We start from the raw sequence: 23,732 nt of genomic DNA, 5'->3' as shown, positions 1-23,732 counted from the left end.
GCCAACAGGCCACACATTCAGCTGGTTACTGGGAACTTGAAGAATATCTGTGCACACACACACACACACACACCACACACACACACACACACACACACACACACACACACACACACACACACACACACACACACACACACACACACACACACACACACACACACACACACACACACACACACACACACACACACACACACACACACACACACACACACACACACACACACACACACACACACACACACACACACACACACACACACACACACACTTCTTGCAATATATTGACTGATCTCTAGTTGGCTGATCTCTAGTTACAAGGACTAACACTAGAAATGTTGTATTTTGGAGCTGTGGTTATTATTATTTTTTCGTTGGTAATGTCTATAACCACTGTATTAAAACAACCCTATATTTTGATTTATGATGGGGTAAGAAGGTTCACAATAGCATACGTTCCATCTACAAATCAATACATAATAGTGAAAGAAAGATCTGGCCTTTAGTTTAATGCCTTTCCAGGGGTATTTTAATTCAGACAAGTGTTCCTCTGTGCTAGCTGACACCACATGAGCATGGAAAAATCTGCTTATTAATTAATTTAAAATATGTCTACTCTTTCATTCTCTCTCACACACACACACACACACACAGACGCACGCGCACACACAGAGACACGCGCGCGCACACACACACGAGACGAGGCATGTTGAGAAAATGAAAATCAAACGTAAAACTGACCTTATGTATAACTAATGTTATAAAAGTACGCTTTCCTCAAATCACTGTCAGCCAAAATCAGTAGCCTTAGTATAAGTACTAGCCTAGTGACCTACAGGCTTCGTTCTATGCATTATCTCATTTCCCTGTAAAATCAAGAGAGTATTGAAAACGCACAGTGCAACGCCCGGTGCTATAGTATTTGTATCAAGTGAGCAAAACCTAATACTGAAATTGAGCATAATTCATATTTTCAAACGTTAGCAACAATTGGAAACAAACTCCCACGGGCAATGCAAGCGAGCACTGTGTTCTTCGGCGGAGTCCTACCTGCTAGTTTTGAAAGGAGAATTCGGGCTACTGTCCCAGCGAGAGCGCCGAAGAGGTCGGAGCGAGAAACATTTGTAATCGGCCGTTTTCCGATCACCGAACTGCTGTATTCCGAGGGAGACCCAGTCGTGGAGAACCGAAGACTGCTTCTGCGAAGAAAGTTTCTGCTAAAAAGTTTCAAAGACTGATTGATCACTCAAAGTTCCGGGTTTGCTAGAGTGGATCACACCCGCCCCCTGTGGGAAGGAAAGCCCAGACCTCTGTTCCATTTGTACCAAGATCGCATGTGCTGCAGCCTAACGTTACAGTACTAGTGCTGCAGCCTAACGTTACAGTAAGGGACTAGTGCTGCAGCCTAACGTTACAGTAAGGGACTAGTGCTGCAGCCTAACATTACAGTAAGGGACTAGTGCTGCAGCCTAACGTTACAGTAAGGGACTAGTGCTGCAGCCTAACGTTACAGTAAGGGACTAGTGCTGCAGCCTAACATTACAGTAAGGGACTAGTGCTGCAGCCTAACGTTACAGTAAGGGACTAGTGCTGCAGCCTAACGTTACAGTAAGGGACTAGTGCTGCAGCCTAACATTACAGTAAGGGACTAGTGCTGCAGCCTAATGTTACAGTAAGGGACTAGTGCTGCAGCCTAATGTTACAGTAAGGGACTAGTGCTGCAGCCTAACGTTACAGTAAGGGACTAGTGCTGCAGCCTAATGTTACAGTAAGGGACTAGTGCTGCAGCCTAACGTTACAGTAAGGGACTAGTGCTGCAGTCTAACGTTACAGTAAGGGACTAGTGCTGCAGCCTAACGTTACAGTAAGGGACTAGTGCTGCAGCCTAACATTACAGTAAGGGACTAGTGCTGCAGTCTAACGTTACAGTAAGGGACTAGTGCTGCAGCCTAACGTTACAGTAAGGGACTAGTGCTGCAGTCTAACGTTACAGTAAGGGACTAGTGCTGCAGCCTAACATTACAGTAAGGGACTAGTGCTGCAGCCTAACATTACAGTAAGGGACTAGTGCTGCAGTCTAACGTTACAGTAAGGGACTAGTGCTGCAGCCTAACGTTACAGTAAGGGACTAGTGCTGCAGCCTAACGTTACAGTAAGGGACTAGTGCTGCAGCCTAACGTTACAGTAAGGGACTAGTGCTGCAGTCTAACGTTACAGTAAGGGACTAGTGCTGCAGCCTAACGTTACAGTAAGGGACTAGTGCTGCAGCCTAACGTTACAGTAAGGGACTAGTGCTGCAGCCTAACGTTACAGTAAGGGACTAGTGCTGCAGCCTAACATTACAGTAAGGGACTAGTGCTGCAGCCTAACGTTACAGTAAGGGACTAGTGCTGCAGCCTAACGTTACAGTAAGGGACTAGTGCTGCAGCCTAACGTTACAGTAAGGGATTGGTGCTGCAGTCTAACGTTACAGTAAGGGACTAGTGCTGCAGCCTAACGTTACAGTAAGGGACTAGTGCTGCAGCCTAACGTTACAGTAAGGGACTAGTGCTGCAGCCTAACGTTACAGTAAGGGACTAGTGCTGCAGCCTAACGTTACAGTAAGGGACTAGTGCTGCAGCCTAACGTTACAGTAAGGGACTAGTGCTGCAGTCTAACGTTACAGTAAGGGACTAGTGCTGCAGTCTAACGTTACAGTAAGGGACTAGTGCTGCAGCCTAACGTTACTATAAGGGACTAGTGCTGCAGCCTAACGTTACAGTAAGGGACTAGTGCTGCAGCCTAACGTTACAGTAAGGGACTAGTGCTGCAGCCTAACGTTACAGTAAGGGACTAGTGCTGCAGCCTAACGTTACAGTAAGGGACTAGTGCTGCAGCCTAACGTTACAGTAAGGGACTAGTGCTGCAGTCTAACGTTACAGTAAGGGACTAGTGCTGCAGTCTAACGTTACAGTAAGGGACTAGTGCTGCAGCCTAACGTTACAGTAAGGGACTAGTGCTGCAGTCTAACGTTACAGTAAGGGACTAGTGCTGCAGCCTAACGTTACTATAAGGGACTAGTGCTGCAGCCTAACATTACATTAAGGGACTAGTGCTGCAGCCTAATGTTACTGTAATAAGGGACTAGTACTACTACTGAATCACTGATACTAAGATAAGATAAGATATTCCTTTATTGATCCCCAACTAGGCCTACTACTGCCCCCCCCCCCCCCCCCCCTGGCGTGGCGGGCTCACCCATACATATCCGCAGACTCTGGTCATGGTTTTCTATACCACACATTAGACACTACAAACACCCACATCCACACACCAGTACATAACTCCACGGACACCAATGATGAAGGACCGCAATGGAAACAAGCCTATGGCTTTATTGTGTTTTTTAATCCTATTGGTAAATGGTGGGCTGATATATACCTGTTAAATTGTATGTTATTAATTTAAATCAATAAACTATTCAATCAATCAAAAAAACTACTACTACTATATACTAATAATACTACTACTCTCTATAACTGCCACTACTAGGCTTAATATGTATTGCTCCCAGTTCTAGTGGCGAAAACAACTGCAAGCCCATTAGGCTACTTTCTATCTAGCTGCTACTTTGTTTATTTGTCACACTGATATAATACAACAGTATAAAATACAGTGTCACTGTGACGGTTTTCTATCCATTGAACCACATTACTATATTCAACAATATAATAACGACACCATAACAGCCATAATATATATATAATAATAAAAGACAAAAAAATGCAAAGAATACAAAAGTGTTTCTTTATTTCATTTCAGGTATGGAACTACAGCTTAGTAATGGTGAACCAGTTAAATTGATACTGTATTGCTGATTTGAGTCTTGGACACAAAAAGCTCAGTCGATTAACACAAACAATATGTCTTCAACTCAGTTATGCTGACCTCTGGTGCTGCATTCAAGAACGAAGAAGCTGAAAACACCATTTGACTCAGTAAATAGTCTTAATCAATCAATTACATTTATTTTCCTTCAAATCAATCAATTAATTGGACCTGCAGGCTTAAAATGACAAACATGTTGTTTTTTCCTTTCAGTTATTTAGTGGTTTTGTTGAAGCTGTTGAAGGGACTGTAAACCTCATCCCAGAAGCTCAGAGAAACATCTAAAAACTTTTGACCAAGGTTTTCAATCTATCAATTATCCAAAATGATACATCTTTCACAAATGGATGAACTGCTAACCAATTAAACAGTTTGGAGTGGTGTGAGGGGAAATGATGAGAGGACACTTTGATACGGATGAACGTTTTGTGAATAAACACCTTACACCTTGTAGTATAGCCCCAAATTAGTAGTAATAATAATATATCTAGCAGGTATAAAAAATAAATGCTATTCTATACAAGGTATATATTGTAGGGGGATAAACAGTACAAACATACTGTACACACAGTACAAAACATACTGTACACACAGTTGGGGGAAGAATTGGAAAAAGGGGACATTACAATACATTTTACAAACAATGAGTCTCCCTCAAAAGAGAAAGAAGGTCAACATAGTACATTGATATTGTCTTGACTAGTCAAGATGGAACTAGTAAGAGGGGTATTTGTCTACTATCTCCATTCCTTCATTAGTCAAACATTAGGGACAATTCTGCACTAGCTTGACTGACTCCTACAGCCTTCTTACTTGGGATCATACTATTTAATGGTTATTTAACCATGTTTTGGGCCTCACACCACCAAGTACCCGATGAAGGTCTAAGGACCAAAAACTCCTTAAGTAACGTGATTGCAAGTAAAAAGGATATAATCTATGGAGTCCTTTGGCTATTTCCACCCTGCACACGGGTCAATAAGAAACTCCCAAGTATGCAGGAGCCTTTCACATCAACATTTCAGACTAGCTTGGTTTGAAAGAACCCCAGTCAGACGGTCAAGTGGGCTAGTGAGATTTCAATTCCTGCTGACTGGCAACCACCCAGTCTGAATCACTTATCATTTGCCCTCGATATGGAGGCAACATTTTTTGAGTAAAATCAGATTGAGGACAACTACACAGGCAATATTTCACGTTCTGTAGAGAGGATATCGGGAATAGTAACAACTATTGGATAGCGATCACTGCAACATATACAGAGAGGAGAACGCAGCAGTCAAAAAACACTGCCGTACTTCATGACATGGTAGCTATGTTCAGTCCATCATAAAAAATAAATGAGACGTACATTTCTTTTACATACACGCATACAAAATAGCTGAATAAAATAGCATTCATATACATACATTATAGCACATACAAACGAAGAGTGCCAGAGAATTTGTTTGTGAAGTGAGAGGGGAAAAGGTGGTATAGGAATAAACAATGGCAAAATGGGCTGATTGTTTAGAGATGAAGTCAGAATTTCTTTTTATCAGGGAAATAGAAAGTATACTTATATATAAAACAAGAGTGACGCCAGGGAAGGAATACATGACAAAAATACAGAAAGCACAGGCAAACTGAAAGCAAGGCAGGTCATCCAAGCCTCTCAAGAGGAAAAGTGCTGATGCTGATGTCTTTTGAGGTCATTTATAACCAAGTCTGCACAAAGTAGGGTTGCGGGCCAAATCCCCCCCGATTTTTTTTTAACTGTGTTCATTTCTCCAAAAGGGTTCCAAAGATGTGACTGAATTCAAATTAAAATATTTTGAGGTCTGATTTGGAGAAAACATCATTATTACAAGATTTATTAATACGCATCATGATCAATAAAGAAGCAGGTGTCTAGTGTCTACTAAACACAGCATGCTTGGAGCCGCGATATGTAGGTCACAGGAAATGTCACTCAAGTTCCCTTTGTACTTTATGTACTTGTTTGTCCCTTTGAGTTTGCTCAAACCCACAACTCCACACACCAAGCACACCTACTTGATTGTTGGACTATTTTGTATAGTCTGGTGAGAAAGATGAATAAGAAAACTCACAACTTCAAAAAATAAATCCACTTTTATAGCTCCATCTGTAGTTAAACGTGTTTACTTCTGTGTTTTTCTCGTGTTCCAACCTTTATTTGATGATACTGATGTGGTGATGCAGATGATTTCCAGATTTTTACAAAATTGGGGGGAATTGTTTGTCTTCCTTACCAGACTATATATATATATATATATATAAGCGTCCAACAATCAAGTAGGTGTGCTTGGTGTGTGATTGCATGTTGCGAGATTGAGCAATTATGAGCCAACGTGTCGGGACACAGGGAATCACACAACGCCACTAGGAGGAGTGTCATGTCCGTTTCCACGTGAGCTGCTTGTTGTTGTTGTTAACACTTTGAACGCCACAGCGATATGCGTGATGTGTTGTTAAAAGGCCGACGCTCTAAAATATAGGAATACGTGGCGGTGTTTGCAGGGCTATAACTATATTCTATATTATAGCTATGGATACAATACTATGGCCCATTTGACATCGACTATTTATCATTCAATATGTGTTAAAGAAATAGTTTTTCATCCATACATTCCCGTTTTATACCGTGGTGAATGATATAGTTTTAGAGTAATCCTGTCTAATCCCAGAAAACGACGCTATGCAGCAATACGTGCAATTCACTAAAAACGTTGCCATTTCTCGCCTGTAGACGCTATTATTTCAAAATCACATCTATATTATCGGTATTATGTTTCATCATGAATGCACGAAAGGGTGGGATGGGGGGGTAGTTTTTTTTATGCTTTGATCATCACACGTTAAATACACATATATTCTGATCGAAGTGAAATCATGGTTGGATCACAGCAGGATTGATACCATATAGGCCTTACCTTCACTAGGATGTACCCCAAAAAGAATATTCCAATTATCTGATCGCGAGTCCCAGTATTGGTGTCGATCGTGTCGCCAACATAATCTGCCACACATCATGCACCGGGAGCAATTCACGCTTCTCAATCTGACCGTTATAACCGCCCCCCCTTGCCCAACCAATAGAAATCTGGAGACTTTTGATCAACCCACAGGCCAAGATATGTTTCAAAGGGTGCTCGATACTGCCACCTGGGTGGATGCGGCCGGTATTGCACTTTGGCATTCACTTTTGACTATACTCGGGTTTTCGGGGGTCCTGGCGCTCAACGCATGGCGAGATAACCCAACTATCATCGGGTCTGGTGTCCAAAGTGTTAAGAGGTAGCCGGCTGCAATGTAGCCTGGCAAACCTCCAAGAAAAGTCAATGAAAATCTTCAGAATCTGAACGTCTAGTGTGGGATATGTGGACCAGAGTAGTCTTCCTAAGGCCGACTCGTTAAGATATAAAAAGACTCAGTTTGAGGGTATCAAGTGATGATGGACCTAGCTAATTAAATTGGCCTAGCACAAGTTCTATAGAGGAGTGCCAGGTGCCGTGGTCAATATATATATATATTTTTTTAAACCCTTTCACTACCACACTACAGAAGGTTAACCTTTCACTACCACTACAGCCCGTAGTCTGTAGTGTGGTAGTGAAAGGTTAACCTTCTGTAGTGTGGTAGTGAAAGGGTTAACCCTTTGTTGTGTGGCAGTGAAAGGATTAAACTTCTGTATTGTTGCAGTGAAAGGGTCAACCCTTTGGTAGTGAAAGGGTTAATCCTGAATGTCGGCACACACCGGCTACTGTGTTATTAGTTCAGGCCGCCCACCGACTAACTGACCAGGAAGAAGTTAACTTGTGCAGATGATTCTAAACGAGATGGTCCAGGGAACATAGGCAGCTTACTAACAGCACTCCAACTCAAAAGTAGTCAAATGTCATACATTTGGGCCCAGATATTTAAGTATGAAAAGGACTTCCATCCATATAATATGATTCAAACGATAAAAAAAAAACTTTGCTTTGAGTTCAGTTCATTTGTTTTTGCCATATATTGCTCCCGACTGTATAACAAGAGTAGTTTATCATTACACATTTATCGTGTATGCCTGTAGTACAAAATATATATTCTCTATGTACATGAGGACAGTGCATATTTGACCAGCTGTGTTTAGACACATGTGAGCCGACAGAAGAGTGTTCCATATGTAAGCAGCCGCCGAGCTAGACCCGGGCCGGGCCGGGCCGGGCCGTGCCCCCCCCCCCCCCCCCACACATTGGTCTGTTCTGAACCATGACCTGATATTTTACGTTATTTCTCTGGATAATATATCTCCGTAAAAGTTAGCTTGGTGATAATACAAAGCGGAGGGAGGGGCGAGAGGGTTCAGAACCAATGTCAAAAACACCCAATCATCTGCATGCACGCTCAGACATCCACACACACACACACACACGGAAACACATCATCATCATCATCATATACACTTGGATCCAAAAATAGAATCACCCATTTGTTTTTGTCTTAGACCCCCCCCCCCACCATTAGAAAAGCAGTAGATAAATTGGGCTTGTTTTCAACTGTAATTTCCACACACGTCGGTACAACTCAACACACCACAGCGCTGGGGTTGAAGCTACCCTTCCTGGAGCGTTGACTTAAGAGGTCAGCTGGTCTGACACCCTGTTTCTCACCTCAACTGTTAGCTTGAGGGGGGGGGGGGGGGGGGGTTGCAAAGCTGACCACCAGATCAGTGGGGTCAGGTCTTTGGGGGGGGGGGGGGGGGGGGGCTAACTCTTTCCCCTACTCTGGAGGTCAAAGGTTGAGGGTCAGAGGTTAAGAATAGGGATGTCGAAGAGGTCGCACAGGCCTTCCGTCTCGTCCAGGTTGTAGATGTAGTCGTGGTCGCCAGGTGGAGGAGAGAGGCGGAGGAGAGGAGAGAAAACTGGAGGACAAGAGAAAAGAGGGAGAGAGAGAGATATTGAATAAGACATAAAACAGAGGGTGGAGACAAAAAGCAAACATGCACACGAACATATACATTCAGCAAAACAAAATCCCCTCCTTATGGTTAACAAAAAAATATATTTACACAATTAAACATCTCTCCTTTCTTTCACATGCAAGCGTTTAATGATTGATTCTTAATCTATAATCCTCTTCCATTGATCATTGTGTTTACATAGATTCTCAACTGAGTGAGTGTGTGAGTGAGTGAGTGAGTGAGTGAGTGAGTGAGTGAGTGAGTGAGTGAGTGAGTGAGTGAGTGAGTGAGTAAGAGAGAGCAGTCTCACCTTCTGATGACATCAAGTCCTCTAACAGGTCTCCAGTCATGATCTCTGTCAGAGAGAGAGAGAGAGAGAGAGAGAGAGAGAGAGAGAGAGAAATAGAAATCAAACAAAGGATTATAGCAAATATGCACACAACTGAAAATCTGAATCATGATTAGAAAATACTTTTACACACTTAAACATCTCTCTAGTCTAGAGAGTGTGTGTGTGTGGGGGGGGGGGGGGGTTAGAAGGGGAGGAGTAGACATACAGGACAATGAAGACATACATAATATACAATGTAGAGTTGATGTAGACCATACAATAGTACACACAGCAACATGGAAATGGGAAATGTATTTGATTCCACAGCCATTTACCTTTTGTTGGGTCAAACATGTCAGAGAGGTCTTTTGAGAAGTCCAGCACTAAGGGGAAAAGCAGAGCACACATGTCAGCTGTAACGTCACAACCAAACACCCCTACACCTAGCACTGGACTCCAACACAGTTACGTAACATTTCTTCTTAACTCCACTTACTAAGTTCCCGGGACAATTCTGGCATTCCTGAATGGTTTCTTATCTGGGGCTCGTTCTTAGCTAAGAACAGGATTTAAGAATGCGTAAAAAGGCAGTCGTAGATAGGCCAGATTGGTGTGCACCCATAGTCTTAACCCTTTCACTACCACACTACAAAGGGTTAATGCTTTCACTACCACACTACAGAAGGTAGTGAAAGGGTTAACCTTCTGTAGTGTGGTAGTGAAAGGGTTAAGGGTTTAATTTGTGAAAAATCATTGGTGATTGCGTTCACATCGATTCTACAGACGTTTCAAGTTCAAGTTTCAAGTTTCTTTAATAGTTGTCATACAGAAGTACAGAATACTTTTATACAAAATGCTTCTTACTGTTACGCTCCAGAGACTGTGCAAGACAAGATAAGTATGAAATAAAATAACATAGTATAGCATGTAAATTAGAAGTAAAAAAAAATGAGGTCACAGTGTTCAGTATAGACATATGTACAACGTCCTCGGATTTAAATAATTATTATAGTAATAATAAATACGAGAACAATTACGTTTACATTTATAATCATGATTCAGCATTGTGATGTCCTAAAATAAATAAAAGCACTACACAAACACTGCAAATAATAAAGGGAATAAATAAATAAGCTACGTGTATATAGCCATAGTGGAATAGAATGGACATATGTACATCCTGCTCAACACATCTCATTCCTTTCATGTAGGCTATATATTTGCCATTTTGTATTAACACTTTATGCGCCAACAACGTTTATATACGTGTTTGCTCGATAACCGTTGAACGCCAACCACGTATATATACACGTTATATGGTCAGTTTTCCTTTTTTTCGATTTTAATATTCTATTCAATGTCACAGACCTGTATGTTTCCGTTAAAAGGCATACTGGGACCCTGAGGGTGCAGTACCGGCCAGATCCTGCCAGGTGGCAGTATCGAGAGTGCAGTAAACCCTGTTCCATACCCTGTGTTACACTCAAAACCCTCCGGGCGCTAAATTTAGACGGAGCTGACTAAATCGCTTCATCCGACCACTTCGAAACGCATATCCATCTATCTATCCATAAATTGTGCCAAATTATGTCCGGGACCAGATGGACACCAATACTGGAAATCGCGATCAGACAATTGGAATATTCTTTTTGGAATACCCCCGACCAAAGGTAAGGACTATCTGACATCAATTTCAGCTTGATCCAACAATGTTTTGATATCGATCCAGCTGATCATCGTCTGTGGTGTTCAACACGAATGCAGTTACTGGCCATCAAAGCATAAAAAAATTACCCCCCCCCCCCTTTCATGCATTCATGATGAAACATAATACCTATTATATACATTTGATTTGGAAATAGTAGCGTGGTCCAGGCAAGAAATGCCAACGCTTATAGTAGAATACACGTAGCGCCCTATAACTCGCTTTTCAGGAATTATCCCGGATCACTCCTAAACTATACTTATATTCATTGATACCATAGTGAAGAAGATGGGGAGTGGTATCTCCATGGTGAGGAAATATCTTTCTTATGTCTCTACATATATTGTGGGACAGGTGGCGAAATCTTAAATTTTATGTCACCTAGATTATTGTGCACCAGTATGGTCCTCTGCATCCAAAGGTCAACTAAAGAAATTGCAAACTGCCCAGAACAGAGCTGCAAGGTTAGTCTTACATTGTTCCATGAGAACAAACACCATCACTATGCACCGGCAACTCTCATGGTTAACGGTAGAGAATAGGCTGGTTTTCAACACAGTTACATTTTTCAGGAACACTGTCTTTTCGTCTCAACCTGTTTTCTTATACAAACAAATTGTCAGATGCAGTCAGGTTCATTCTTATTTTACTAGGTCAGCTGATGATGGACAGATTATGTTACCACGTCCAAAATCAAAAGCTTTAAAGAGGACTGTTTATCGTGCCATCAATCATTGGAATAACTGCCCACTGAACATAAGTAAATTGAATAGTAAAGTGTCTTTCAAATACCACCTGAGAATGCACTACTTAAATATGTGAGCAAAATATTCTGATGTTGATAATGATGTCTACAATGTTTTACTGTTTTTAGATTATCATTGTTAATTGTGATTGTCATATGTATCTCATGTTGTTATGTTTTCTGTTTTCTGTTGTCTTTCTGTGTGGACCCCAGGAAGACTAGCTCGCCACTTAGGTGACAGTTAATGGGGATCCTTTTAAACAATAAACAATTCACCACAGGATAACGCGCAATGCACGTATGCATGACAATTATCTCTTTTTGCATGTTCGACGGAAGAATGTCACTGTCAAATGACTATAGTATTGTCTCCATAGCTATAATATAGAATATAGATATAGCTCTACAAATAAGGTGACCCACCCCTATATTTAAAGCGTGGCATAGCTAGAACGGGACAAGGCTAATCCCTGGCGCTGAATGAGTTAATAGTCCATATACTGTCTTGTTCTCCATTGTTTTTGTTTTTTTACATTGCTTAGTGTGCACATTGTAAGAGCCAGTGGAGAAACATTCCACTCAGGGCCGCCTCAGGGGGTGTGCGAGCAGTGCGGTCGCACAGGGCCTCGCGGGAAGGGGGGCCTCGCCAAAAAAAAAAAAAAAAAAAAATTGTATTTTTTATTTTTTATGCTAGGCCCCCCTTCCCGCGAGGCCCTTTTTCATCACAGACCTAAAATCTAGTTTTGCTTATATGCTTATATATTTCACATTAGACACGTTTGTAGAATGTGTCTGACTTGTTCCTGCCTCTGCGGCTCTGCAGACTGCAGTTTTCCGGTTTCTGCGGCTTTGCTGCTCTACAGATTTTAGGATAGTGTTTCCGGGCCCTTCTCCCGTCCGCCGTAATAGAAGAAGAAGAAGAAGAAGACACACGACTAACACGAGGTAGAGGGATGATTTAATTCAGCGCTATTCAGAGGAGCCAGTGGATGTCTTTTCAAAAGCAGCATGGATCAGAAGAAATTACACCGTGGGCCAAGAAAGTCTCCTTCCAACTTTACCATTGGCGCCGCATTGATACTGCGTTATGGTGAGTCAACTATTATTATATTCCCGCCGTGGACCTATCTCTCTCTCTCTCTCTCTGGAGCCAAACTGGTCGACTAGCTAATAGTACTACTAGTAGCTAACGGTGTGTGCCTGGTGTCAGCACCTGGCTGTATGTAGCCGCATAGCTTGCTTCTGCGTTAGCTAATGGTTAGCCGTTAGCGATAGCCTGATTGAGCTAACTGTTAGCCAGTTAGCTGTTTAGCTTCGACGTTAACTGCCGGCTGCGCTCGGCTGGGAACGTTCGTTTGATGCTATCAGTTAGCCTTGAGTTAGCTGTTAGCTTGTGCTACGACCATTGACATTAGCCGTGAGAATAGCAGGGGGTTCTGGCACTCTGACTAGTGACTACGACATCATCTTTGACAGAAGATGTAGTCGGGCCTGCACCATGACAAGGCTCTGGCCATAGCTTATTTTTGTCCCGACAGCGAGAGGCCTTTCGTCAACGTGGAGACCTGTGTTACGGCCTTTCGCCCTGCGTTCCTTGGTGCAGGTAAGATTAATGAAAATGTCATGACATTACCCCACTCTTCCTTCCTTCCCCTCCCGAATGTTTTGTTAATAACGATGTTTTTTTCCAGGCAAAACATATGCTACTTCACAACATTTGGAGATACGACATGTGCTGTGTGTGAATGTCTTGGTCGTTTGTGTAGCTTGGGTAGCGTTGGGCCGTTGGCCAAAGCTGTGTGTGTCACAGTACCTGGCTAGCCTATTTAGCTGATGTCGGCCATTGGCTCCTTGCTGCTTTGGTTTCTCTATAGACCCTCTTCTCTTTGGATTTAAGTGTTGATCTTTGTCCTTTTTGATCTCTCATACATGCTCTCTCTAACACACACACATGCTCTCTCTCTCTCTCTCTCTCTCATACATGCTATCTCTCTAACACACATGCTCTCTCTCTCTCTCTCTCTCTTTCTAACACACACAGTCTGCCTATGGCGGCCTTTCTCGATGGCTAGGCTGTGCTCGCTGAGTCTGTATAGTCAAGGATCTTCAGTCACAGTGCTCAGGTATTCTGCCACTGTGTACTCTTAGGGCCAAATAGCATTTCAATTTCTTTCCAATGTGTCTCTCTCTCTCTCTCTCTCTGTACACTGTATATTGACTATAGAACGGGAGCTCTCTCTCGCTCTCTCTTTTGCTATATGTTTACTGTATCATGCCCCGCCTCGGGCAGCGCTATTATTTAAGAATATGTTGACTGTATGAAAAAAAAAAAAAAAAAATATACATAGGGCCTCGCATTTCTCCCAGGCGGCCCTGATTCCACTGCTCATCTTACTGGTATCATGTTGCATGTGACAAATAAAACCTTGAACTTGCACATGGACTTGAACAACAATCATGTAAATTGAACCATCCAATAATCAGTGATCAATCATGCTATTTAAAATGGGCCAAGTCTGGGCGGCTGGGTAGCGCAGCGGACTAAGCACTCGCCTACCACCGCAGAGACACTGGGTTCGAATCTAGCTGTCAGCGGTACCTCCGGCTCCCATGCGTTACACTCCTCCAGTGAGAGTCCTCACTGTCAGGTGAAAAGAAGCGGCTGGCTGACTCCACATGTATCAGAGGAGACATGTGATAGTCTTCAACCCGCCCTAGGCCGGCAAGTGGGGGAAAATGTGTGCAACGACCAGGAAGGGAATAGGCATAACGACTAAATTGGGATGGGAGAAGAAATACGAAAAAAAGGGAGGAGAAAAAATAGATAAAAAAATAAATAATGGGCCAAGTCTAGGCCTCCACACAATATGGCATATCTACTGCTGCTGAAAGATATCGCTGATCATGCGATAAGGAGGGAGCGCCAGTACCACGACCATGCGACCTATTCACAGAGAGCAATGAGTACCTAGTGGGATGCTTTAGGCTGCTTAAGTCTAGTCTAGCAACGCTGCTGGTCAGTATGACTTACTACCATAGCACTTGGCTTTATACCTGTATCACTGTACATATTAATACTATAACTCTGTACATACATCTGATTAGCATTATTACTCAGTAGTACTCATTTATATATGTTATACCCAGTTTAATCACATGTACATTGTATATTACTATTGTACTTTACTGTTATATTTGTTTTCGTTGGAATGTACTTGTGCTGTATAATGACAATACATTTTAATCTGATCAGTCGCAAATTGCTTTAATGTTGCTTGTGGATTCTGTGTGCACACAGTCCTGTGGTTGCATTCTCTTGTAAGGAGCTGGTGGGGCGTTGTGTATGCAAAATCAGGTGTACGAAAATGCACGTTCAATTTAAGAATCAGTGGCATTTCTCATTTGTGGGAGCGCAGTTGAGAACACATTCACCCACATATTTATTAATCCGGCGACCATTCATTATATTCATTCATATCTTTCTTAGGTTTGGTCTGACTAAGTTATCTTATCCTGTAAGATCATGTATCCTTATAAATGTTAAAGGTGTATGAAACATACATTTACTTGTTTCCCAGCTCCTAATTGATGATTCAGGGTGAATCTATAGCCATTTATCCTGGTCAAAATCTTGACAACAATACACCATCGAATTCTGTCTCCTGGGGTCGTTACCATCTACTGACTCCAGGCCCTCAGCCTGAATCACAAGGCTTTGTTCAGTTTTAATCCATGTTATCTATGCCATCTACGCTACCGCCCCAAACCCCAAACAGTCCATTGCTGTTATCAGTGTCTCCCTCAGAGTCCCGCCCCTATTTCCGGAAGAGGGTAGTCTTTTGGAGTCAAGTGTTGTGAGTCAGTGTAGTGCATGCGTGGAAGCAGCTCTGTTTTGCCATATATTGCTCCAACTGTATACGTTTAAGTTTATTTGCAAAAGGGACAGCGCATATTAATCAACATAAAAAATGTAAATACGCCAGAATTAGCCAGAAGGCTAGATTTCATCTGTAGTCCCTGGCCAAGATGTTAAAAGGGCATCAACCTAAGGTATAAATAACAAGAGTAGTTTATCATTACACATTTATCGTGTATGCCTGTAGTACAAAATATATATTCTCTATGTACATGAGGACAGTGCATATTTGACCAGCTGTGTTTAGACACATGTGAGCCAAATACAAACAAATACATGAGGTGTTTTGACAAGTATGTGGCAATGCTGTGTGATGTTGAAACCAGATATAAACACAGCTCAAAGAGGAAGAGCTGGCATATCAAAACACCTGCTATCTGAAAATAACACATAAAGAGTCATATAAAAATAAAACAATAGTAATAATAATTGACATAGACTGTGGGTACGTATAAGCTAGTCTGACTCACAGGATATAGACTGTGGGTATAAGCTAGTCTGACTCACAGGATATAGACTGTGGGTATAAGCTAGTCTGACTCACAGGATATAGACTGTGGGTATAAGTCTGACTCACAGGATATAGACTGCGGGTATAAGCTAGTCTGACTCACAGGATATAGACTGTGGGTATAAGCTAGTCTGACTCACAGGATATAGACTGTGGGTATAAGCTAGTCTGACTCACAGGATATAGACTGCGGGTATAAGCTAGTCTGACTCACAGGATATAGACTGTGGGTATAAGCTAGTCTGACTCACAGGATATAGACTGTGGGTATAAGCATGCCATTGGCTGACTATTTCAGTCAGAATTCTCCTCCCGTTCAGCTATCTGTGACATTATTGTGCAAGGGCACCGTCACTGCATGATGGCGATTGGTTTAAAGAAATACAAACAAGCTAGAGTGTGTTTTACCCCTATAGCAGAATGATAATAGGTTCAGCCAGACCTCTCTCCAGCGCTTGGCACAGCGCTAACAGTGTAATGTAGTGTGGAGTGAGGTATGGTTGGCTATGCAAGACTAGGCGAGAACAAAAACTTTTGCCAATGGAAATGTCACATGGAACACTGAATAGAAGTTCCATAACCAACACTATTATGTTAGGATGAAATGTTCAAAGGCAAGACAGAAACAATCTCAAAATTCAGAGGGTATGTTTGATTCATCACCAGTACCACCCAACCCCTGGACATTCTTCCACTTCAGCATACCCTCACGGGGCAGTGGAAAGTAACCCCACCCCCCCTCCTCCTAAGTCATTTAGCAGATAGTGTGTAAAACAAATCCTAGCAGGGACAACACTCACATTCAGAGGGATCGGACTTTATTGGTTCAAATACTGCAGAGGAGGAGGAGGCAGATCCATCCAATGAGGCGGAGGACTGGAGTTGCTGAGTAACCAATGGCGTCGTAGCAGGTGGATCTGCGATTTGTGTTAGGGTACTGCTGTTGCTGGTTGCCTCTGCGATAAAGGAAATACGACAAATGGCGTGAATTATTATCAATTAGCAGAAATGAACCTACTCTGGATGTGCACAAGTGCTCTCTAATTATTATAAATTAGTGTTTCTTAAAAGGGGCACTTCACCAAAAAACAATGCCGATTATAAATTATTTTGCACATAATCTCACACACATCCAAAAACCGTAAACAGTTTTGCACACATTCATTTAGTAGAGTACATTTGTTTAAATATGGCCACCGGTGATATCATCAGGGACATTGAATCTTTGTGTTGCGTTAATTACAGCCCCATGAAATTATGTAGATTCTAGGGACTGCTACCTTATCATCCCATTGAGCTGTAATTAACACAAGACAAGGATGCAATGTCCCAGATGACATCAATGGAGTGGTGGCCATATTCAAACTAATTTACTCTCAACAGGGTTCTTGCCGGTTTCAACAAGTTAAATTTAAGATATTTTTAAGACCACTTTGAATAGAATTGAATACCTATTTCATGGCCATACACTGGCAAAAAAGTATGAAGAGAAATGAAGTAATTCCATACGGGGGGAACTGAACTACCGTACTGCTTACTTTGAATGAATGAATGAGTTTATTTTTGAACATGTATTCTCCATATTCCTCCAAACAAATCACGGTATCTAGCTCCGTCAAACAGAACAATCATAACAATTCTTTTTTTTAAACAATTTTCAAAAAAATGAATTATAAACAAAAAGTCAAGAGCAATGTATTTAGTTATCAGACCTGTCCAAAAAAAGGAGTAGAGGGAAGCTAAGATTATTGATCCCTACCCCCTTACATTTACATTTGTTCTTCCATTAATTTGACTAGATATAACATAATTTAGTATAATACAATATAGAATTTGCAGCCCAGACATTTCTCCCAAACACATTTAAACGAGATACAGAGAAGTTACCGCAACATAGAAACTTCCAAATCCAGTGTTTCCCAAAGGTTAAGAATTGACTTGTGGTAGTGGGTGGCACAGCATCTGACGGCGCTAGGCATGTCACATTATGAGATTTTGATGGTATGATTATTGCGTGAGGAAATATCATAGTTTTCACAATTATTATACATATTTTTAAGATTATAAATTTGTATACGTATATAAATCAGTATGTTCCTTTTGAATGAAACAGGCTTTATCTGCATCAGGATTGTTACATCCATGTATCAGCCTCTCTCATACCTCACTGTTTGAGCTAGAGAGCAAACTTATTGCAAAGAGGCCCATCTCTGACTATTCTCAGCTAAATCAACTCAAATTAAGAGGAGGACTGCTCCACTGTTAGCGCTTTTAAACCGCCCGGGCTCCGGTTCAAGCTCCAGCTCCGTTCTGAACCCTCTGAACCTTGGTGCTCTCTGGCGAACCACCCCGCGTTTACACCCATTTAAGCAGAACCAACATTCCGCCGTCTCCGTCATCAACGGGGGCGTTACTCAGGTAAAAATAATGCGTGGAGAGCGAGCCTCAGCGCGAGAGCGCACACACAAAAGCACACACACGCTGTATACGTTTGAAATTAATCGTTCCAGCAAAGTATGCTTCTATTATTCGAATGACTTGTTTGAATGGGTATCATATAGTAGTAAGTCCTACTGTAGAACATGACATAATAGCATGATATCTGATTTATTAATGGACGACGACCGCAATTGGCACTTGAAAAGTGTAAATGATGGATTAGTCAGTAGTAATTCATGACGGCCCGTTTAGCTCAGCTGGTTAGTGCGCTGCCTGTGGAGCGAAAGGTCCCGAGTTCGAATCTCTCTGGTTGGATGGTGTATTGTACTCGCAAATCGCTTCCTGTTGAATGAATCAGGAGTGCAATGCCGACTCTCTACTTTCCCCGTCTTCACAGCCTAGAATATGACACGCCCACTGATGATGTCAAGGTTCGCGAGGAAAAACCAACTATTTTCCGGTGCCAGCTGAGCACCGATTTGTCACGTTCTGAACCAATTAATCCCAGTCTGAACGCGCCGGCCGATGCAAGATTACGTTCGGGAACCGGCTCCAGCACGGAGCCTGGCTGGTGTAAAAGGGCTATGTGAGGCTCCAGGATTAGTGTAACTGTTTTAACTGGTCCAGAGGACTGCTCTGCTGTGAGCTGCTACAGGGTCAGTTTAACTGTTTTAACTGGTCCAGAGGACTGCTTTGCTGCGAGTGGCTCCAGGGTTGGTTGAACTTTTTTGTGGCCAGTTTAGTTAACGTTAGCAGCTAACATTAGTTTAGGTTTCTACTGTGATTTGATCATACAGGGTCTAACATTTGTACTTTTCTGTTTTCATGTCCTCATAGTTCTATAGTCAAAGCACCTCAGTGCTTCACGACTAGCACCATGCAGAGGTTTGCTAGTTGTGTGCGGAGCTAGACTTCCAACAAGCCACATTTCTACTTTATAGCAAATATTTGTATGTAGAACTGAAAAGGGTTGATGGATTTCAGGAAGCATTTCAGGAGGGCGACAGCCCCGGAGCAGGGCCCCGGACGGGGGTCACTCCAGGTGCAGACCTCGGGACCAGTTGGGAAACCTTGCCCACCTGTAGTGAAGGTTTTTAAACCTGCCACTGTGGAAACATGCTCTATGCATGCGTTTATGGGACAAGCATCCGGCAGTGGTTTGCTAATCCCAGGCCTGGTTACAGCACCCTACGTACCTGTCGTTGAGTTGGTCTGGTTGGCTGTACCAGCTGCTGCTGCCGTGGTGGCAGGCGTGGGGTTGACAGCTGGGGCTGCAGCCTGGGGGGCAGCTTTGGGGGCCTGGAAGGCAGAGAGGAGAGGAGAGAAGAGGAGAGAAGAAGAGAGAAGAGAAGAGAAGAGAAGAGAAGAGAAGAGAAGAGAAGAGAAGAGAAGAGAAGAGAAGAGAAGAGAAGAGAAGAGAAGAGTTCAGTATCCCTTTCATGGATTGGCTCGCCCACCATATTTTATTAAAGTTCAAAGGAATAAAAACTAGTGCTGTCAATCGATTAAAATATTTATCGCATGATTGTCCATAGTTAACTCGCGATTAATCGCAAATTAATCACGTTAAAAAAAATGTATCTACCTTAAATGGATCTTTTTCAAGTTCCAAGTTTTAATACTCTTATCAACATGAGTCAACAAATGCTTGCTTTATGCAGCCATTTAACACAAAAGGATGAACCCTCATGCATTGCAAATTTGCATCAAATTCAAAACAGAGTGATGCACAAAATAACTTCAAAGAAAAGAATATTTTTAAACAATGAATAAAGTGTGCATGAAGTAATAGCGGAAAGAAAACGTTAGGAACTGATTACATTCACCCACACAAGGGCTGAGTAATCACACACACACCCTCTCTCTCTCACACACTCTCCCAGCTCTCTTTCTCTCTTGCCCCTTCCTCATCGCTCTCACCCCCCCTCTCTCTCTATATATATCTCACACACACACACACTTCAGAAACAAACATAGTATCAATGAGAGCATCAATAATACACCCGAGTGAAGTCTAGTTGAAAAAAAAATTCTTAAAAAGTTAAATCGTGAGTTAAAAAAAATAGTGGCGTTAATAGAATCGGGCGATAACGCGTTAATACTGCGTTAACTTTGACAGCCTTAACATTTCTGGTTTTGAGTGGATTGTCCCTTTAGAAGTAATAGTATTACATTGTACCTGGGAGGCAGCACTGGGGATCTGGGAGGTAGGCATTGGTGTTGGTGCTGGGAGGTTCTGCAGGACGTCTTCTGGAGGAGGGACGGGCAGGACCACTGGAGACGGGCTGGACGGGTCTTTGTTGACCAGCAGAACCTCAATGGGACCCGCGGAACTCTTCAGACGGATTTGGTACTTCTTCTGCCCATTCAGAACCTGGACATATGGACAGAGAGACGTAGAGATACAGAGGGACAGACAAAAAGAAACACACAGTTAAGAATCAGAGGTAGAAATATTCAGATTTTCTTTTAGAAAATAAAGACATCTGGGCGGCCGGGTAGCGCAGCGGACTAAGCATCCGTCTACCACCGCAAGACACTGGTATCGAATTGGCCGGTCGTTATACTGACACAATTGGCAGTGTCAGCGGGAGGGAAGCCGGTGGGTGGTAATCTGGTCGTTGTAAACAGCGACTCCTACAGGTCGGTCAGCGCGCCTGCACAGCGAGGAAGGGATCTGGGTGAGGTAGTGTGCCCTCCCACGCGTTACACTCACCCAATGAGAGTCCTTGCTGCCAGGTGAAAAGAGGCTGCTGGCTGTCTCCCATGTATCGGAGGAAGCATGTGATAGACTTCAGGGCTCCCTAGACCGGCAAGTAGGGGGCAAATGCGCGCAACGACCAGGAAGGTGAGGGGGGAATTGGCATAACGACTAAATTGGGATGGGAGGAAAATACAAGAAAAATAGGAGAAAAAGTGGATAAAAAAATAAAATAAAATAAAGACATCATTCTTAACACATTCGGGGCCATTGGGATTAGACTCTATGAGGCCAGCTTTTCATTACAACTGTTCACTGTGCGTGAGGTTGTTTGTAGAGCTGAATCTATATTTTATATTATTGCTATGTGTCCATTGTCATTGTCAATTGACAGTATAAACCTTCCCTTCAATATGCAATAAAGAAATAATTTGTATATCAATACGTTCCCGTTTTATAGCGTCGTGAATATGAACGTTATATCGGCCCTACACAAGCTAGAGTTAAAAATCAAAATGCATATGATCGGTATCATGTTCCACCATGAATGCATGAAAGGGGGGGGCGGGGGAAGTCGTTTCTGATTATTGATGATTACCAATAACGGCATTCGTTATTGCAACAACATACGCTGACCGGGTGGTTGGCTATGAGAACAAGGCCCAATCAGGCTGAAATTGACGTCAACTCGCTACCTGTGACCGGTTGGATTCCAAAAAGAATTTCCCAGTTATTTTATCGCCATCTGGTAGATCGATATGTCCATTGGCTGATGCTATATTCCTTTACTGCATGCTGAATTCGGCGTCGCAAAAAGTATTCCAGGCGATCTGGTGAAGCCATAGCTTCAGGCTAACAGAAAAGTCCACCCCGGAGCGAAAAAATAGTGACACCCGGTCTGCAACAGGGGAAACTGCATTCTCGAGACAGCGCCAATACCAGGATCTGGCCGGTACTGCACTTTCGGAGTCCCAATATGCCTTTACCAGCCAAAATACAGCTCTGTGACATTGAGTAGGCTCCCAAACACGTATACGTGGTTGGCCCCGAACCAGTTAAAAGGAAACTTCACAAAAACGTGTGCGCACAGACAGATTCTGCACGCACACACACACATGTAAAGTACTTACAGATTCTGGTACAGGCACCTCTAGTTGTGTACCGGTGGGAGCTCGAATTGCTAGGAGAGTATCACCTAGAGAGGAAGGATGGTCATTAGTATGTGAGGGAGGAGGGAGGGAGTGAGTGTGTGAGGCGTCGGTTACACACAGGGTGTTTTCGTTTCATTTTCAAGATGAGTTTCGCTTTCCAGAGCGCAACGTAGTGACAGCCGAGTTAGACATTTGTTTTGCAATCTGAGCACTTTCGTTTTGTCAGAACGAGGCGTGGTCAGACCGCAACGGATCGCGTCTCGAATTCAGCACTGAGCATGCGCAGGGAGGTAGTTACCTTGGATGTGCCAATACACTTCCTGCAAAAAAACCAACAAGCCACCATCTTTAACCCATTCTCTGCCGGAGCTTATATCCATCCTTGTAGCCTCTCTGCCAGTACTATTTGTCTATGGAGATGTTCACCTTCTTTGCAGGGCTATAACTTTTTAAATTGTATTGCTAAATTGACATTACTATGGCCCATTCAACATCAATTATCTATCGTTCAGGATGTAGGAACGTTTTACTTTTTCATTCACACATTCATACTAAAATACCGTCCAGAGTATAAATATGTTTTTATCGTTTTCTGCTGTATTTCATAGAATGCGAGATATAGCCATAAATGCATATATTAGATGATCAAATGCAGTTTGATACCGATCAACGTTATATAAAAAATTTCAACTGTACATGATCCTAAACGTCATGACTGGTCATCTGCTGGTGACCGGAGGGGGGGGGGGGGGGGGGGGGGGGGGGGTCGTTTATAATTCAATGACAGACGTTAAAGGATTCATGTAGTATGGGTGATATATAGATCAGAGCAGTTTGTATGGATAATAATAATCAAAAACGCTGGAACTCACGGCAACTTCCTCTTACCGTTGGGCGATCACACTGGCGCAAACAGATCCCAGTTATGTGATGTTGATCTAGGTGATCCAGTTCCGGTTTGTATAATACTAATATACGTCCAATCATGTTGTTTATCGAGTTATGGCAACGGATCGATATCCACGGTGTCTGGATAGAGTCCCACGAGCGATAGCGAGTGGCCGGACGGAATAGGGGACGGACTAAGCACTTCCGGCCACTTCCGGTTTTGACTCCGTGGGTGAAATGTGAATACCATGACGAAAATATGAAATATTGATCTCAAAGACGCCTTTAGGTGTCATTGGCAGATTACGCATGGCGGAGAATGACGTGTAAACACGTCAGCGGCGGAGAATGGGTTAAATGCCTCCATGAGCTAAATAGCCAATGTAGCACTTATTTTTCAGCAAAGAAAGTGCAATAAAAGTGCAATAAACAAAACGGATACATTCACTGTGTGTTCTGCCTCTCATTTGTTGATGAAACAAAACTAACAGCAACACAATTGACCACCAAGAGCAGATAGTTTAGTCTCA

The 23,732-nt window shown here is 42.6% G+C and overlaps 2 protein-coding genes across 2 annotated transcripts in view; both read right to left on the bottom strand.

Moving 5' to 3' along the window:
* elmo3 (engulfment and cell motility 3) overlaps nucleotides 1–1,248 on the bottom strand; it is a 52,669-nt gene extending 51,421 nt beyond the window's left edge. Inside the window, exon 1 of the mRNA XM_084334260.1 lies at nucleotides 1,054–1,248. The gene's annotated coding sequence lies outside the window, so the exon portion shown is untranslated. The remainder of the gene's footprint in view (nucleotides 1–1,053) is intronic.
* A 7,389-nt stretch (nucleotides 1,249–8,637) lies between these two features.
* Nucleotides 8,638–23,732, bottom strand: part of e2f4 (E2F transcription factor 4) — a 31,497-nt gene continuing 16,402 nt past the window's right edge. Inside the window, exons 5-11 of the mRNA XM_084335621.1 lie at nucleotides 22,294–22,358; nucleotides 20,642–20,836; nucleotides 19,659–19,761; nucleotides 16,824–16,979; nucleotides 9,482–9,529; nucleotides 9,126–9,170; nucleotides 8,638–8,776 (exon numbers count right to left, since the gene is read on the bottom strand). Coding sequence (XP_084191747.1) covers nucleotides 8,661–8,776; nucleotides 9,126–9,170; nucleotides 9,482–9,529; nucleotides 16,824–16,979; nucleotides 19,659–19,761; nucleotides 20,642–20,836; nucleotides 22,294–22,358 — 728 coding nt within the window. The 3' untranslated portion in view covers nucleotides 8,638–8,660. The remainder of the gene's footprint in view (nucleotides 8,777–9,125; nucleotides 9,171–9,481; nucleotides 9,530–16,823; nucleotides 16,980–19,658; nucleotides 19,762–20,641; nucleotides 20,837–22,293; nucleotides 22,359–23,732) is intronic.

The sequence above is a fragment of the Notolepis coatsorum genome (genome assembly GCF_963971535.1).
Source record: "Notolepis coatsorum genome assembly, chromosome: 18".
Classification (NCBI taxonomy): Eukaryota; Metazoa; Chordata; class Actinopteri; order Aulopiformes; family Paralepididae; genus Notolepis; species Notolepis coatsorum.
The sequence above is the reverse complement of the archived record's forward strand: the minus strand, read 5'-3'. Positions and strand labels throughout refer to the sequence as shown.